Source organism: Streptopelia decaocto, assembly GCF_964273445.1.
Source record: "Streptopelia decaocto genome assembly, chromosome: 2".
NCBI lineage: Eukaryota > Metazoa > Chordata > Aves > Columbiformes > Columbidae > Streptopelia > Streptopelia decaocto.
Window position 1 is genome coordinate 136,383,811 of NC_138655.1, and position 19,505 is coordinate 136,403,315.

Sequence of the window (19,505 nt, forward strand, 5' to 3'; positions counted from 1 at the left end):
TTATTTTTACACCATCAGGAACACTTCCACCAAAGACCCAGCAAGCTGTGTGGGCAATTAGAAAGCAAAATGGAAAACAGTAACAAGGTTTTTGCTGCATGTTCCCAGGAAAGAAAAAACAAGTTTTTATAAAAGTTAAGAGTTCTGTGTATTTATTATATGACTCTCTTTGTGTAGGGTCTGGGGAATAAGCCGGAAGATAATGTGGTTATGAAATAAAATCAGTAAAAAGAGTAAAGAGTTAACATAGCTACTTAAAACTATGAGGAAAACATGGGAGTCCCTCAGCCAGGCAACCTGTGACTCTCGTCACCCAAATCGGAGCCCCTGCCACACGCTACCTGTGTGTGCATCCTCTCTCTCTGCATTTTAGCAGAGCCACATTCTAAGTAATTACTTGTTCTTGTAGAATGGGTACTTACCACCTCCCTGAAATTCGTGTGAAAGACACTGTATTGCTTTTAATTTTTTTTTTAAATGCTGAGGTGGCTTACAGATTTCTAAAGAACTGGAGAAAACAAGGGAAATTTGTTCCTTTTTCAAAATCATAGGCTTTCATCCTCTATTTCAATTTATTTTCCAATTTAAATTGTTCTTCTGTTATTTTACTATATTCTAAGTACAGCTGGAACCATACTCTCATACGAAATCAATGCAAAGGGAATTATTTGAAAATTTATCTTCCAAAGAGGGTATTCTGAACACAACACTGCTCCATAGTTTGGGAAACAACTCCAGGATGAACTATAATAGAAACAGGCATTTCAGGTACTTAAATATTTACCTGTAGTGCAGGAGAGTGTACCAGGGATCACTACAAACTTATAGGCTTTCAACTACAGCTTAATAAACAGAACAGAAAAGACATCAAGCACCTAAAAAGCCTAAGTGAGTTTCTCAATAAAGAGAAGTACACTGTTAAAAAAATGTAGAAAGCAAGAGCTTGCTTGTATTTTTTAATAAGCACAGATATTGATCCAGACAATAAGAACAAAGCCAAACAACTTAATCAACACTGTTGACTATTAGTAGAGAGAGGTGGGAATCCCTATATTGCAGTTGACTTAATCAGAAATTAAGAATATAAACCATCCATTCACCTAATACTAAATTTTTTCCTTTCTCAAATATGTTTTGACACTCTCTTCCATTCAAATACTACCTCCCTTGAGACAAAGATTACTCTGGTAAATTGAGTCAGGTCACAAACTTTAAAAATATACATACAAGTATCAGTATACAGGGGCCAGACTGTGTCCCTCAATTTTATTTGCAGTTATTAGACTACAAATACTATATGATGTTCCTAGCACAGTACTCAAGTCAGGCAATGTTATATTAATGTGCTATTTTTACTCAGATGGAAAAAAAAAGAGAAAGGTTAAGTTACTATAATATTATAGCAAGCCAGCCTTCTTCAAACCCTAGAAATTGCTGCTTATAATACATTGTAACCCACATTATATGAAGACAAGTTTTGGATTTGTAACCCCAAATTCTCACATTCAAGCAAAAGCTTAAAGAAAGCGGGGGCGGGGAGGAGAAACCAAAAAAAAAACACACAAAAAAAAAACTCAAACAAACCCCACACTTGTTACATTCAAATAGAAATTCTGCTTTTTTTAAGTTTAGCTCATGTATGGGCACATGGTTATCTCACTTGAATGTTGTAACTTACATCACAAATAAGATGGGGGTGTACAGCACCCTTGATACACCACATTTCATGAAAATAGTTTTCCCATCTTTATTTACAACTTTCACAAAACAAGATTATCCATGGAAGCCTCCATCTCAAGCTGTGAGTGTATCTCCCATGTGTTAAACATACTAAAAAAATAATGAAAGTAAAAAAGTAACTCAAAATGTATTTGAAGAAAAATTTCTCAGTCATAACAAACAAAACCAAAGTTGATGTACCTCAAGTCAGAAACACAGTAGGAGAGGTCACAGGCACTATCTGTGAAGCTGGTAATATTTCAGAGCTGAAACAAATTTACAGCATCACTTAAGTATGAACCGAACTCCATGAAATGGAAAGACTATTCCTGCAAGTCTACATTCAGCAACTAAGATTTAAAACATTTTAAGAGGAGAACCTTGAAAACACTAAATAACACATAATGTGGCTTCAGAAGGAGAATCACTGATATTCCAAAACATGAAGGTTCATGGTCCCAGACCCAGTTGACACAATGCTTAAAGCATGCACACGGGATAGGACATGCTGAGAACACCACATCGGGCTGTTCTCCTCAGTCTTCATGTAAATCACAACCACCATTGTTCTAACTCACCCAGCCTTGTAGAGATTAGCATTTCTTCCAACGTGTTTAGCAATTCTGCCTTGCTTTTCCAGCTATGTCAGGGATATACACCTACATTCTTTCCACTTCATTTAGATCAAAATGACTGCATGGAGTACCAACCCACCTAAACCTAAAATAAGACTGAATTACTCTAAATATCTCACATTTTATTGCCAGCCCTTCACTCTAATTGCTATACCTAGCCTGCATTCCACATTAACTACATTGGGGGATGGGTGCAAAGATTAAGAACATAAGTCTTACTTTTACAGGGGAAGCAATAATGTTTTTGAAAAACTTTCACATTCAAAAGAAATGCAACACCACCACTAGCAGACAAAGCCTGATGAGTCTTCAGATGTTTTCTAAAGCATTCAAAGGCCCTCTAGAAATTTTATAAAAACAGCCTAAAGATCTAGAAAGTTAATTTGACTACAGGTGACAACTCCTCTTAAACATCAGACAGGTTAAGAGAAGTCAGAATGACAAATTCATAGTTACATGACATCTCTCCCTCCTTGTCCTTTCCCCTAACATACGCCATTAAAATATCCCATGACAACAATGGCCAACTAATACACCAGTAAAAAAGCTTCAGGTAATTGAGCCTCCTGGTTTATTATGTTAATTTTTAAGCAACAAAATCTCTACCCAAAAGGAAACAAAACATTATTCAGACAACTAATGAGAGATGGCTACACTAAAGCCTTGACCTACACACAGAACAAAAACGTATTTTACCCAAGCATTCCAGTTTAATAACTCCACATTATTTTTAAGATTAGAGAAGCAAAAATTCTGACAGGCATTTTGCACACTTTCTTCATGTCTATTTGTGCAATCTATTTGTGCCATATACAATGAAAAAGGCATATCCAGTCATATTGGAGTCCAGCTTAAGAATTCAGGGCGGGGGGAGCGGGAAATCACTGAATCATATTCCACTTGGTTATTTTTGGTCATTTGTTCTTTTCTTTGTATTGTTCAGATTGAGAAAGATTCCACAGATTCTTTAACTCGCAATATCTTTGTTATGACACCAATACCATATGTTTAGCCCTAATCTCTCATTTTTAATTTTATAAAAATCTTTAAAGTTATTTAGCTACTGCCAAATAATTATATAAATAAATTATAGTGATTATCCAAATGTTTCTGAAGATCCTGAGGTCAGGCATATCCATTTCAACATTGTATTATTCCTCAAGCTAGAAAGGCATAAATTCTTACATGTATAGCATGAAGGAGAAGTATACAAAATTGCTCAGTGCTTCCAACAGAGAGGGAAAAAATGGGGAAGGAAGCTATACTGAGTTTTAAATGGCCTTAAGGAGAGTTCAGATTTTACTGAAAAGGAGAGGGAAGTAGGACAGTGGAGGAAATTGGGAAGGGGATCACAAAGTATATCAACATATATAACTTCCTAGAATAGTAAGTTTCCCTACATTTCCAAAATACTTAAAACACTACTAAATAAAATGGCATACCTTTGATTATTCGAAACTTGCTGGTTCTCAAAGGTCAACTAGTTGCATGCATATGCACACATACACACACATGTATAAATGCATGCAGAATTCTGAGATCTGGAATTGTAGAAATATCACAATGCACAGTGCCATAGCACATTTTTCCAAAAGCAAACATAACAACCTCACTCCTCTTCAGTGTTTTCAGTCAAAACACTTGAGACACACATATATGAACTACAGTTATTACCCTCCAAGATGCAACAGGAACTAAAACACACACACAAAAAATTGTTTCCTCTATTTAAATTATAATACCCTTCTTTTTTTTTAATCCTGGTTTAATTTTAGACAAGGAAGAAATATTTTGTTCATAAGCACTACACAGGTTCAAAGAACTTAACTGAGAAACAAGAAGTTGTAATAAAACTCATTAAAGGTTCATCTGATCACAGCAAAGATCAGAATCTGACTTTTGGTTGTTTTTTTTTAAATCCAAGAATTCTAAGAAACTTGGAACAGCCATAATCACCACCTACATGAAACTGCAAAAAATGAGGATTTTAAATTAATGTTTAATTAGGGACAACAAGTACCCTTGAAAGAGAAATAACTATTCCACCTACAACCTAAGTTATACTGACAGTATTGTTCTTGACTTTAGAAGTAAAACAATTAATTCTCCAATGCAACATGCTCATACAAAAAAAAACACTTTATTGATTTTCATTATCTTGGTTTTATTTATTTTCTTTGTTACCATCTCCCACTCTGCTAAACTACCAAGTGGTATTATTTTTAGCTACTATAATCTATATGAACTCCCATGAACTAAACTGTTACATAGCCAAACATGAAGTAGTGGAAGTATTTGTGCTGGTACTCAGGTAAAGAGGAAAGTTTTAATTTAATAACTTGCCAGTCATGCATCCTATCAACAACCTGGATCTCATCTTTAGTTCTTGGAATCAGCTATACTTCAAACTACATACAACTCAAACAACAAAAACCCACACAACCAAAGCATAAGTCAATATTTTATGATCAAGTTAACCTACAAGCGTCCCTAGTGAATATTTTATGTCAAAAAAATGGAATTCACTGTGCCGATCGCATTTTACATATTCATATAGTTCCAAGTAGTCAAGACATTTTTTCAACTCAAACTAAGCATTGCTAAATGCTTGATTTTTGCATAAATTAAAAGACAGCTAAGATATCCCCACAAATCCACACCATGAAACTTGCCTGCCCTTCCCCTTCGAAAAAAATACTTCATCTTGTACTGACAACAGTACTTCCTTTCCCCCCCATTAAACTGGATTATGCTGAAAAGGTACGACTTTTTCTTTCCTCCCTGAGCTTTGTTTCTGAATGAGGCGAAGGACGGCAGCCAACAGGTCAAATAACCTAAACACTTACTTGAGCTCACTAGGAAAGCAATTTTACTGCCAAATGCTTGGAGCTCAAATATTTATAGAACAAGTTTGTTTCTCTTTTCTGTAACTGGTGAAAAGGCTTGTTTGTGAATGTTTAAATATTCTAAATTTTCTATTCATAAGGGTATTTGCAAAGTTTGATACGGATGTATGTTTTAAGAGAGAGGGGTTAAGAAATACAGTAACTACAAAGCATGCTACTGAACATCTCTTGAAATTATAGCTTCAAAACAGATGACCTTCAAGGCATAAAACTATGAAAAGGAAGTTACCTTGGAAGTAAATCCGGGATTAAGATCTTTTTAGGTAGAACTTTCATGAGAGTAAAGACAACTGCTTGCTCTTACTTTTTGCTAAAACTGGCTGGCTGGTTTCAAAATGAATGAGTAGGATATGAAGACAGCATTTTCTTAAAGGTTCCCACCACAATTTTTAAATGTCTCCAAGAACAATTTAAATCATCGCATTCCCAAATTCATTAAACGGGATTTCTAGAACATACAGACAGATCTTCTTTCTTTTCTAAGCATTCTATGCTTATTCTTTCCCCATCACAGGACCTCCTGTGTGGCATTACAGTATATTTTAGAGATGTGGAAAATTATTTATACATTCTAACTTGTCCTGAGAAATTCAGTATTACATAGAAGACTAAAACCTAGAATCAATGTAAAGAGCTGCTGCATTTGCTCTGTCCAATGATGGCAGAATGGGAGACAAGTATATTGCAAGTCAGTGGAAAACAAACAAAACTTACACCTACAAGTGGAGCTATGACAGAAAATCCTTGATATTTTAATGGTATCATATACATTGTAACAACATAAACTTCCATTAGAATGGTTCTTAATGGCAAAAGAGAGTTATAAGCAAAAGGTAGGATGACAGAAGTACCATTTTTCTTCACAGGACACCCATGACAGCAACGGATAGAATCATGGTACCAGACATGGAAAACCAATTTAAAAGCCATCCCTACCTGCCCTGTAGATTGAAAATACAACCAAAGACAGACAGTTTCTTCACATTTCCAATTTAGTTTAGAACACAAGCTCAGATGACTTACTCTATATCCAAATAACACTACTGAAAAATCCAGAACGCACTCCCTTGCTAATAATTTGGGTTTTTTTAGAATTATGTATTTTATACCTGTTGGGTAGGGATCAACCTTGTAGGCAACAAGCTCCAGCATGAGGAGGAATCAGGCAAGAAAAACCATTCAGCTTTGTAGCCAAAGAGCACAAGAGCCCTATGAACGCCACAGTAGCCCCCCCTGCCAGGGGTTCCTGCTCAGGACAGAGCCCTGTGGAGGAGCCAGGGGTAATAACCTCAGGAGCCTTCCCTTTGTAGCTGGTGGTGAGGCTCTCATTCTGATGCCTGGCTTCAAGAGGCATCTCTTCCACAGAGCAGTTTTGTTTGTCTTTCTTGCTACCAAGCAGCAGAGGGAACATCTCAAGCCCACATTACTTACTCCCGGCTGCTGCTTCTGGATTTCCCTTCTAGTGACAAACAGATCAATTCTTCTTAACAGCAGCCTCTCTCCTTCTCCTCCCCCACAAACACACTTTTAAAGACATACAGATTTATTACTACAATTTAGTAAAATCTTTAGTTTGTCAGCCACTACTATTATGGAATCTCTGGGTTTTTTAAATAACAGGATAATTTTGCATATAGCAGCTTCAAAATATACCAGATACAAGCCTGAGATTGAAATCTACATATTTAGCCTCAACAGAACTGCCCACATACAGAAAATTATTTTTACCGACTGTTTTCTAAAAGCGTAAAAATATTCTCTGTCACATATGTTACTGAATTGACACTGATTAAAAAGCACTACTGTACCCTATTTTTAGGGCTTTATATTTATTAAAAAATTAAGTGAATCCACATTTCTTTGGAATTAAGTTGAGCTAAGATTCCAGCACAGGTGATAACAGTATTTATCAGGAAGACATCAATTATACGAAATATCTCTGTTGTCTTGTTTTACAGCTTTTACCTGAGTAGATTTATCTTTCATACATGAAGGGTAGTGTACGTGGGGATCACGTGGCCACTGTCCTGTGAGGTAAGGTCCTGTAATTGTGTCCAAAGAAGAAGTTCGCCTTATGGTACCAGAAGTTCTGATTTGCTGGGATTTTGGCCTGTCCACTGTAGAAAATCAGAACAAAATCAACAAAAAAGTCAGGCTAAATTTGATGTGAAGTGTTAAAAGCTAGCTATGACACACAATGGCAAGAACATGTCAGAAACCTTTGTCTAAATGCCAAGCTGAAAAGAGTGCTATCACATGAAAGCAAGTAACATTAGACAAGGGAGAAAAAATACAAAAGGGAAAACTTAACAGTTACAAAAAACAGCACTGAACACAAGTGTTCAGATCTACAAAGAACCAGGCTACTTATGTGATATGTTTTCATCAACCAAAAACATCAAGCAAATTTAAATCCAGTGATGATGCAACTCAGGAAAGTCAGACATACAGAAACAGAAAATATAATGTAGTATCAGTATAGTTTGTTGTTTGTTTTGTTGTTGTTGTTGTTTTGGTTTTTCACCTGCCCGACCTCCCCCCTTTAACTCAGCTTGCTTAGCTTTCTAAATTCTAAAACACAAACCATGACAAAAATTATGATTCTTGGTAAGATGCACATCTGACTTCTTGCTCTCATGTATGCCATTCCATATTATTTGCAAGACCCCAATACAGGCCTTAGGCAAGCTGAAAGCTGCCGTGGTTGCCGTCACCCATCACAAGGCCTGCCAGCTCTGACTCCCCCCTGCGCTTCTCTCCCCATACACTTGCATTTCATTTGGAAAGCAGAGACTACGGTGATTCACAAGACTGTAGAGCTTTACAGTGTGTTGGATCATCTTGCTTTGTCCTTTAGGCAAAATTACTTCATATACTCGTTTTCTAGACTCTACATAAGCCAACCAGCACCCCATATTACAGCTGCTCTCTACCTTGCTCATCTCAACCATTAGAAGTTTCCGAGCAAGATTAATTTCAATGCAAGTGCATGTTATGCACTGATGCAGCCCACCAAAATTCTCGCTCGCCACTCAAAACATGAGAGTGGACCTTCTACCACATTTCTGAGCCCAAATGTGGCCATCAGCCTCCACACACATTTTCTCTTTGCGTATCATCTAGAATTGCTGGATCTCAAAATGCAGACTCCACCACTGATGCTTTATATAGTATTAAGCACAATGATTAGGGTACAGCTTGCGCTAGTACAGCATGCTTATAGTACAATGTATGTACATGGTAATGTTAAAACAGACCATTCTAGAGAAACGTAGAATTCCTGAAACACTTCATGAGCAACTCATTTTTGGTGAAGAGTTCTAAATAACGTTGTGAATTGGAAGCAGGACAGTGTATTATGCTGCCTCTATATTATGTAATTGCTTTGACTGCCTTATCTGTAAATCAAATCCCTACAAACAGTCCTCATATGATTACAATTGTGACAAATTAGCATTTTAAGAAATGTTTTTGAACTATTAGAAGAGGCCTGAAATCCAAAAAAAGGGTGACAAATTCTAAACGTGAAACCAGTATGCACGTGTGCACCTCAAAGGTGCATACCTAACAAAGCATTCGCCCAGCCTTCACTGTCATGCTAGGGCACTATGCTACTCTCTCAGGTAGCCTGAGTTTTGAAAATTTCTCCTCGTTAGATACTTGTTACATGCAAAAAACTACCAGGAATTAGTTAAATATGTAAATAGTTAAGTGTGTTCACATAAACTGGCAAGACAATGTCTGAAGGTGGGGAATAAGAGCTGTGTTTTTTGTAAACTTTACATTTGAAAAGTCTTGCTGCAAAATAAACAAGAAAACACAAGCCTAAAACACACAAATAATACATATACAACCAGAGAATGAACTAAAGCCTTTGTGTTGTTCTACACTCAGGGGAAATGCAACAGCAATCCCAACATTAAAAACTCACATAATTCCACTATAACTGAATGGAAACACCACCAAAAGTTACTACATGTATATTTTTCCATTATAATCTGGGAAGTCAACTGCAGGACACCACCAAACGTAAAGCCAGGAAGAGGAAAGTTCAAGATGCAGTCTTCTAAGTCCCCGCTACTCCTCAGTATTTCTTTGAATTACAGGAAACTGAGAACACTACTGCTCAACTGCATAAACCAATCCAAGTTAACACTGATTTATTACCAGCTCTATTCCACTGCTGTCCGCACTCCTTCCATCTACTTTGAGATGGCATGCACAGATGTGTTAACCCATCCAGTGAAGTGATTCACCGAGTTAAACATACAGAAAACTGAAACACACCCCAAAAAAGTAATAAAAACTGGTCTCCCCCATTACAGGCAGAGTTGGCATAACATAATAGGCAGAAACAACCACAGGAGAGCCAGGAGGAACAATGGGTCTGCAGCAGCACTGGTCTACTCAACAACAGTGTTGGCTCTGATCCTTTTATGACATAAATCCTTAGATCATTAAGCATGAAATTTGAAGGAACTTCTATAAATTAGCAGTTGACAAACTGTCTTGTACATTAATGTACCTAAACATGACTGGATGCCACGGAGAGCAAAGTTGAACAGAGCTACAATAGTGGTGGCTCAGATCAGCTTAAATTGTTTTCTAAATATTAAAACTGCTCTCAGGATTTATTTCTTGTTTTTGCTTTTTTCTCACCTCACTGTAAGTCTAGGTTCTCACTACTCTAGGGAGCTACTAGAGAACTTTCAATTCTCCCCAGACTTTGATTACCAATGGGATTTTGATGCTACTATTACAAATAGCCTTCTCCAGTCGAAATAACAAAAAAAAAAAGGCAGCAGCAAGTACCATCCACTATCTGAAGCACTTCACAGCTCCTGAAGTCACCCAACAGACTTCAGTATTCAGAAAGGCTTCATCAATATTCAGATATGTCTAAAATTACAGACTGATTTTACCCAAGTTTCAGACTATACCTCATCTGACAACATCCAAGTATATGAACAAATTTTACTGCAGAAAGTCAGAACAATTGTCTTCCTCAGTGATGTGAGTGACACCTCACAAGGAACTCAGCTCTACTTCCAGAACAAGTGAACCTAAGGAACACAGCACTTAAGAAGCATCATGTTACCTTGAAAAGTTAGCTAGACATTACAGAAGTGGGATGTATGCTCATAGGAAGGCAAAATACCTCATGTGTTACTTAAAATACGCCATGAATTTTAATGGTATGTATTATGGGGCTTTTACTACACATTTCTATTTCTAAATTATGTTACACAAAATGACACAAGGGGCCACCTGAATACTATAGCTTGTGAAATTCAGTGGGATCCTACCTCCGAGCAGGAATCAACTAAAAAAACCCGCATGAAATCACGGAATGATGGTTCTGCGTGCTGCATTGAAAGCCAAAAGAATTCTAGTTATACCACCTAGACTGACTGAAAAGAAGTTTCCATTTCTCTGCCAGCAAAATGCAATTTAGTAAGAGACTAACACATGACAGCTCTTCTGAAAAGGACATAGGGCTCAAATAAAACCATCTGCTACAGCTCTAAAATGAAGAGATTTCCTTCCCATCCAACATAGAGGCAGCTAACCTGCATGTAATCTCAAAGCCATATTCACAGTCCATTTTAGCTTAAATAATGCCTTCTGCCATGCGTGCAATGAGGAAAATCACCTGCAGCAGAAGAGCAAGATTGACAGCTAGTATTGGTACCATTATAAAATCTGCTTCAGCTAAATCCAGCAGAGTTCATCTGTCAGCATCTTTTCTCCCCATCTCTCAGCAGTTGGCAGATGCAGTTCAAATTTGGCCAAAACTTTTCCACTCATATCCTCGCATGGATATATCCAGCTTAAAAAGACTAGAATTATCCTAAGAACTTCTCAGATGACACAGATTCCTCTCAAGTAAAAAACATGAAATGAAAATAAGATTCATTCTTCCCTAAAACTAGGACTATTACTATTGTCATCTCATTACCAATGTCAGCTAACTCCGACACACTCATGCCTAAAGGTTAGATAACATTCTTGCAGTAGTATCTCTTATCTTTTCTTGAAAGTTCATCTATAACTTAAACTGCTTACCTAAGACAGCAAAGTCATGACATCGTGAAATGTCGGTACTGAATTCCACAACAGTTTCATGAGATGTGGAGTATTAGCAACTGAACTGAGGAGAAACAACAAGACCCTCTGATTCACCTTCAGAGCTACTAGTAAAACGAGTCCCAAGCTTAGGTCTTATCTGATCCTGAAGAACTTCAGATTTTTCCTAGGAAATTAACACTAACATCAAAACAATTTTGTCCAGATATACTAAAGACTCTTGAAAGGACTCACATTGATTAATATCCTACTCTGCCTAGGACTCCCTTCAAGAGCCCCAAAGTCAGGGTTCAAGTAGTCTAGTCTGAAGGAGATACAGAAACTAGACCTCGCATTACAAAGGAGTATCTGATAATTTTACAACAATCTACAGAACCAGTAATTCAGAAATGTCTGTGTGAATGCCTCTTAAATAATGAAGTACATGGGAACACAGCATGGGAAATCAAAGTAGAAACAGAAACGTGAATGTTAAGGAATTGTGACTCACAGAGGCTACGAAGAGTGATGACCCAAAGCTTCAGTCACGGTGACCACAGCAGCGGCTGCCGATGACTGCGCCACGTGTCTAGTCAAAAGTCCTCTCTCCTGTTACACCTTCTACAAGCATGAAAAGGGATAATGCTGCTCTTGCTTGCTTTGGACAATGATTCTTGAGTACTACAACAGTAGACTTACAGCTACAAGAGGAGGAACAGTCTGAAGAGTCTAGTCAAGGGGTCTTTTTGCCTTTTTATGTTTTAAGCAAGTATATAGTGATACTGTACTCATTCCTGAATGTCTATTTGATTGGCTTCTCCTGTTACAATTATGTAGGTAGAAGGACAAACTGGTGCACATTTGCAGGATTTCTCTCTATGATATTGCGAGGAAAAAGATTGAATAATGGGGATTTAGAGACCACTCAAAAAAAAAAAAAAAAAGGCATTTCAATCTTCATTCTCAAGAAGGCTTTTCTCTTGTAACTGGAGCCAGAATCTCTCAAGAAAAGGATTAACAAGGGATTTGGGGTCCCTAGAAGTTTTACTCCACAGGACAGATGTATTAGCTAAAAAGACATTTCCAAGTTGCCAGTGACTGACAGACTTGTTTCTGACCCAATCCGCGAACTGGCTGAACGACTGCATTAACAGTTCAGAGTGGAACAGAACAAAGAGGATACTGTTTGCCATGTACTGTTCATGCAAAATAACAAAAATTAGGATTTTAAACAGCAACTTAAGAAAATACAACACCCTAATATGTAATTGAACAGAAAAAATAATAAATCATTGCAGTCTTCCTTCTATAATTTCAAATTAAAGAGTTTAATCTCTTTAATAGCTTAAAACAAAGCAAAACACTAGCTTCAAACATTTAAAATGCAGTACACTGTTTTGCTACCAAATGGATATTTAGAAGATACAATGAGAGCAGCATTTTAAGTTATCTTTTGATATATCTCTAAAAATACCATACATTCAGCTCCAAAAAAGTTTACCTTCATTGTGCACACCACATTGGTTTTGATTCAGCTGTAACAACTTCAGAAATTATTCCCAAGTTTTTATTTTCAGAAACTGAGACAGAGGATGACTAAAAATGAAGGGGGATGACATTCTGAAGTAACTAAACACACTGATATACTCCATGCTAATTTCTTCTCATTATCCATAACATCAAACCAATAATAATAAAAAAAAGGCACGGAACAGCACCATAATCTAACCAAGGTTACAACAACCAAACTGAACAAGCAGAAAGTCCACTTTATGAGATGTGAGATCTTTTCAGAGATCCAGGTACATGAATTACGTGCTTTTCTACAGAGGAGGGGAAAAAAACAAATAAACAAAAAACCACACACACACAAAACCCACAAAACAAACAAACAAAACCAACCAACCAAAAAAAACCCCACAAAACAAAACAAAAAAAAAAGGGGGGGGGGGAAGGGGGGGAAACATAGGCCATTTTACAGTTTGGTACTTAGGGCAAATTCAGTTTTGTACTTGATGAGTCTTACAAGAATTCAAACAGCAAGTCTATCAATACAAGAGGTAGCTTATACTACGGGGGGTGACAAAAACAAAACAAAACAAACAAAACCCCAGCTTGCTCTTTCATAGGAAAGTTGTAGACAAAGACCCACACAAGGGTTTTGGAAATCAAACATATTGAGTTATCTTTTATAGCCATGACTAAGCCACCTACAAAGGGAAGAGGTCTTCTGATTAGTCACTGAATCCAACAGGTAGATCAAGGCATTTTCTTCCACCAAGGAGGTTTTCATGCACAATTCTTCAAGACACAGAGCTCTACTCCCCTCACTGAACAATGCTCAGAGCCAAAATACAGATACCTTGAGGAAGAGGAACAGATGGATCAATCTGTAGGCATATGAATTTCATTTGACCTACAGCTGACTCAAAATCGTGGTTGTCTATGCATTTACGTTGAAACATGGTCTCTGCCTCATGTCCCTATTCCACCCAACTACAGGTCAAGTAAAGTGTGACTACACGTATCTTTCAGAAGTAAGATTTTGGTCACAGCAAAGCTCTCCGTTATCCTTGGAGATCAAGCATAGAAAGAATGCTCTAATCTCAGTAAGAAAAGTAAATAAACTATAAGGAAGAAAGTTTTGGCCCTCTAAAGCTAAGTTATTCTTGTAACAAAGATTACTGCTGGCATATATAGAACCTGTATACGGAAGACTAATCACTTAAGTATCACAAAAGCCTGCTTTGTTCAACAGATGTAACCTACACATTCACACTCCAATAGGGCATCGGGTAGGTAAAACACTCATTTCAAACCCATCAGGTTTTTAAATTTTCCACATTTTTACAATATATTTTTCTGTGTAAGGCTATCACCTCAAACTTACATGCTATGCAAATGCCTAAAGTTTAGTATCATTTAATAAAGTACCTCAAAAATGTTCCTACTTTTAAAAGTTAAAACAAAATTGATTTAGAGCTCAGCAGCAAAGTACTTGGGAAAAAGAGCACATTGAAACACACAACCAGCCATAAACTGTTGTGCACTTCTGCAGCTACAGAGAAGTTTCTTCATTTTAGTTCATTAATGTAGATCTGTCGAATGATAAATTTATCCAATATTGAAAAATGAACTGGGAACCAAAAAGGGCACTAATGTTGTTTCTTTTCTTCCAGTGTATTAATAATTAAAATATTGAATGAAATTACAATCGCATGCAATTAATTCACTAACTAAAGATAATACCACCTTTGTTGAACAGACTTTTTGACTCTGAAGGGTTTTTTTTTTTTCATTATAATGATAATACAATTTAACAAAATATGGTAGAAAAGTGAGGGGTTTGTATACCTTTAATTCTACTTTCCATCAAAATGCAGCTAGACATAATCTGAATTAAAAAAAAAAATCCACAAAGAACTTTAATCAATGCATGGTAGGTTATACAATGCCATTGTAATGATCACCAGTGATCAGAGATAGGAAGCATTCCCCCAGCCAGAGCTAAATATACTAAACAAGATTAATACTTTTTTTTTCTGAAAAAAATACTGAAAAACAGAAATATAAACCCAGGTTAAAACTGATTGCTTAAATAAGGCTGCCCAACTTCGCTAATTAAATAATCATCTTTTCATTACCAGTTAAGTCATAGAAACAAGTGACTAGACACAAATAAGGAGCCCAGTTCTCAACTATCACTGACAAAACACACAAACTTAAAACCAGATTACCAACTCAGCCTTACAGCACCTGGGTATTTTGCCCCCACAATTCCTACTGGGAAAAAGCTGCAGCAAGATTATTTTTCGGATGGTTTTGGGCCTGCTTATAGCTTTCCACATAAACACGGACATTGTCAAACCAATCCACCCATTCATGTCCTATCACTGACTTGCTGTTCTTCCTTCTCACCTCTGTCCCCTTCACTGCTCACATGGACTCAAGAAAAAGCAATTGTATTTTTTTAATCAGATTATTTTTTTTAATCAGATTATTTTTTTTTATCATCCCGTGGTTGAAACTCAGAACCTAGAGTCCTTCTCTGAGTCTGCTGTGGTTTAATTTTACCTTTCTTAAACTGGGGAGCACCAAAGCTGTGGGCAGGATCGCAGATGATGCCTCAGCAGGCCCCTGAGCAGCAGGTTGCTCATTTCTGGAAGACCTGACCTGTGCCCAGTACTACTTCACTCTCTTCATGCTGGCAGTTTAGACATCCCACCACCACACAACTCCACTCTCCAGCATTTTTCAAATTGCATGTACCCACCTAGAGGAAAAGGTGTGCTGCTCAAGTACAACCTCATACACATGAACCTCCGTTTTTTGTTTTTAAATCCCACTTTCAAAAATTATTGTTTCAATTCCCAAGGTCCTTCAAATCTCAGTGCATAATCTTCCAGCATTCTAATTAAACCTCCCAAAATTAATCAACGGTTTCATCATCCTAATTTTAAAATTTGCCTAAGCAGATAAGATCTACTTCCTGTCTAGAAAATCAGTTCTCTTATCAAAACCACCATGTTAGCATGACACAATTTGGAAAGTTCATCTTGCACTTTAATATTTCTCCCTGCTTTCCACCATCCTCTAGAATTTATTCTGAAGTTTCACCTATGGCTGAAGAGAGACCAAGGATTTCTATACTTTAGAACTGGACTCAAAATTTTTCACGTTTTAAAAACATCAGTATGGTATCTGCTATACTTGAGTATCAATTCTCAAACGGTGTCACTTCCTATTCAGGAGATTGCCTTAGAAAGTTGAAGGCAAGTGTGAACTTCTGAGTGAGCTTTTCTAGGACCCTGAAATGGAGATCACTTAATTGACTTTATTCAAATCTAGGATACGTATTTATCAAAGTCATGGAAATTTCTGATTCCAGATTACTCTCTCCCTTGGGTTTTTATTTTCTTTGTACCTTCCTGAGTTAAAAATCACTGTCCCTATTGAAAACTGATTACTTACACTTTGCTCTGGTAAGGACAAATCATTGAATAAATACCTGTGCTATTTCCTTTGAGATTTTCACTACTGTTCCTTGGAGCTGATTTTGAAGCCAGATATTCCACCAAATCAATCTCAGGTCATCCTAATCTCTTTTTTCTTGGTACAGAATGGCTGCAACTCCTTTTTCCTTATTTTTCTATTTGTGTGTTTATACTGTTGGTCTTAAAGTGTGCAAAGACCAAGACTGATTTTTAACAATTCTCAGCTAAGATACACTTCTTGATTAATAACATGACATTGTTTTCTCAGTTCTTCCTGCTGTTTCTTGCAGGATCTCCACTTTTTCCTAGCAGCCTTTAGGAGATAAGTGACCATGCAATCAGATGCTTGAGTTTTTCCAATGTTTTAAAGATTCCAATACTTTTAACATTTTTTATCAAAACAGATTCTCTTCAGATTTTCAACTATTTCCTATCTGAAAATTTACTCCAGACTGAACAAATTATTTAGAATTTACTTCTGTGTAAGATTTTTTTTGTTTGTTTTGCTGCATTTGCATGTAAAAAGGCCTTGCTGTAGAAAACATCTCCAAACATTCACTGTATATACAGTGCCAGCACACCCTGCTTCTCCCAGATCTTGTCAGACCCCCTATCTTCAATGTGGTCAAAATGAGATTCTACTACAATTTTCACAATCAAAAGATTGCCCCACATACTCCAACTTCATATTAAAGGCTACATGCACCACTAAATAAAATTGAGAGACTCCAATCACCTTAACAGGCTAGATCCTTCTTTGGAAAAAAATAAGGCAAATGCATACAACAATTTCACAAAATTGGTATTTTAAACAATATACAGACTGCACACTTCAATACAAAACTCTGTTTGAATGTATGACTAGCTCTGTTCCTACAGTAATGCCCAAAGGTCATCTGGATCTTCTGTGCAGACAACTTGTTGGATATGCATCTTGTGTCATATCACGTATGAAGACTACTGACACTTCTTTGAATGAACACTTCTCAAATACGCATTACTTTTAGAACATGCATGACTTAATTACATTTTTGCCCATGAGATATTTTTCTCTTCCAGATTAGAATTCTCTCTTGTTCCCCTTGAAAAGAACATGAAGTATTTGAAATGTATTTTATGGTTTCTTTGTGGGGGAAGAAAACACTACAAAGGTCATTACTCAGGGCAGGGTATCAGATACAACAAAGGAGCCACTGAAGGTAAAATACCAGAGAAATCAGAGTGTGAGAGAAAGTATGTGTAAGGGTATTCCACTATCAATTGCCACAATTAAGCAAACACAGTGATCAGTTAAGAATTAAAATTTTAAGACCTTGAACTGAAACCTACTTCTGTGAATACAGCTTCTCCTGTAACCTGGAAATGTCCCAACTAATGTGTAAACCTAAGTCTTACTCTGCATTCTTCAGCATTTAACTGATATTTTTAGAGTCACACTGTTCAAAGTCTGTTCTGGGACCCTTGGCATAAATCTGGGTTTAATTTTTAGTGTGCAAGCCAACTCTCCATTACTTTGAAAACAGAAAATAAAGGTATCACATATAACAGGAAGACTTTACATAACATAAGGCATACTGGATATGGAGGTGCAACACCTAGCTGCAGAGAGTCAACACTGCAAAGCCACTTGGGTTTTGCAATGTACTTTCCAGGGTTCCAGACTCCCGTAAGACTGATAAACTGACACGTGGCGCTGAATTTAAGCTGACTCCATGTGCGAGACCTGTACCCACCAAACCCTTCCAGAGCACAATGGCACCACAGTTATACCTGCTATATCATCAGCCTCTTCTAGTCCTACCAGGCCAATGAGCTCTGCCGTGATGTGCAGAAGGAGTGGTACTGAGACCATAGTAATTTCTTACAGAGACCCATAGGTCTTGTAGAGCCACTCACTGGTCCCTCCATGCTGTGTCTCAGTGGCCCAAGTTCTGGTAACACAGTGCAAAATTTTCCAAGGTTTATCCACTAACATTTCTGATCTGGCACGCATAGAGTGCTCCATCTAATGAAAGCACCTGTACTGTTAGCCTTGGAAACTGTACGTTCACAAACCCAGGCATTTATATCTGTACTTAGGTGACACGCTCCCAAATAGTCAATGGTCAACTGCATGCCATACTTTGAAGAAGTGGGCTTTGTATTTATGGTGTAATCTCTGCAAACTAGGATTAATAGAATTAGATAGTAATGGAGCACTGAATAACCAGAATTTGTTGTTTTCTGGTAAGAACACATTATTTCCAAGTCACGGTTTGGCTTCCAAATGCTGACAGATGTCAACAAATTATTAACATTTTTAATTTTTTTAGTACTGCAGCCTAAGCACCTATACTGTTTAGTGTTTTTTTTCTAACCATGATGCCTTTAAAAAAGATGTAGATATACAGGTAACCCAGCTAGCCAACCTTCACAAAGCATTTCTATCAGAACTCCAGTAGGCACTGTACACTGAAACATCACAGATTAGAAATTACAGGATATAGCAATACCCATTTTGCCATACATTTAATTGGTTCACAATCAAATAGTTACTGTTACAGAAAATATTTCTAAAAGACAGATTTATACTTACTAAAACAATATTAGAATTCATTTAGCTACAAAAATGAGTTTCAAGTTTGCAGTATGAACACCAGTGATCTTGGAATGATCAGTCAAGCCAACTGGATATTAGTGTTAATTCCCGAAATTCAGAAGTGTCATTGCTTAATGACTGGTGGTGAGAATATGAGAAAGACAGATGAAGCTAACCTTGTTCAAACAGGCGACTTGCACTGTTCAAGAAACAGGACACTTGAATTATTATTCCAGTTTAGACTATATTTCGAGACACAGTGAGAAGAAAATATGCTATAGTAGATTTTAAATTATTCAAAAACCATGACAGAACTACTATCATACCCTTCTTAGTCACCACTCCTACAAGCAAAACACAAGACACATTCTTCCTAAAGAGGAAACAAACAGTGTAGTTTGGGTAAAACTAGTTTCAGGTTGTGCAAAACAACTGCATATAAGAACCAGTGTTGTTAATCACTCATTTGTATTTGATTCAGAGAATAACAACCATTGCAAATTTGACATTAGCAACAGTGAAAGTTAAATCCTTATAAACACCAGTGTCTGTCATGATTTATTGTTAGGGCTCATACAACACTAAATAAAAAGGTCTAACCAATACA

The 19,505-nt window shown here is 36.9% G+C and overlaps 1 protein-coding gene across 4 annotated transcripts in view; it reads right to left on the reverse strand.

The window, feature by feature from the left end:
• GLCCI1 (glucocorticoid induced 1) overlaps positions 1 to 19,505 on the reverse strand; it is a 59,685-nt gene that overhangs the window by 32,044 nt on the left and 8,136 nt on the right. For all 4 annotated transcript variants that reach the window (XM_082044122.1, XM_082044121.1, XM_082044123.1 and 1 more), the window contains exon 2: positions 7,226 to 7,377. In XM_082044122.1, the coding sequence (XP_081900248.1) occupies positions 7,226 to 7,377 (152 nt within the window). The remainder of the gene's footprint in view (positions 1 to 7,225; positions 7,378 to 19,505) is intronic.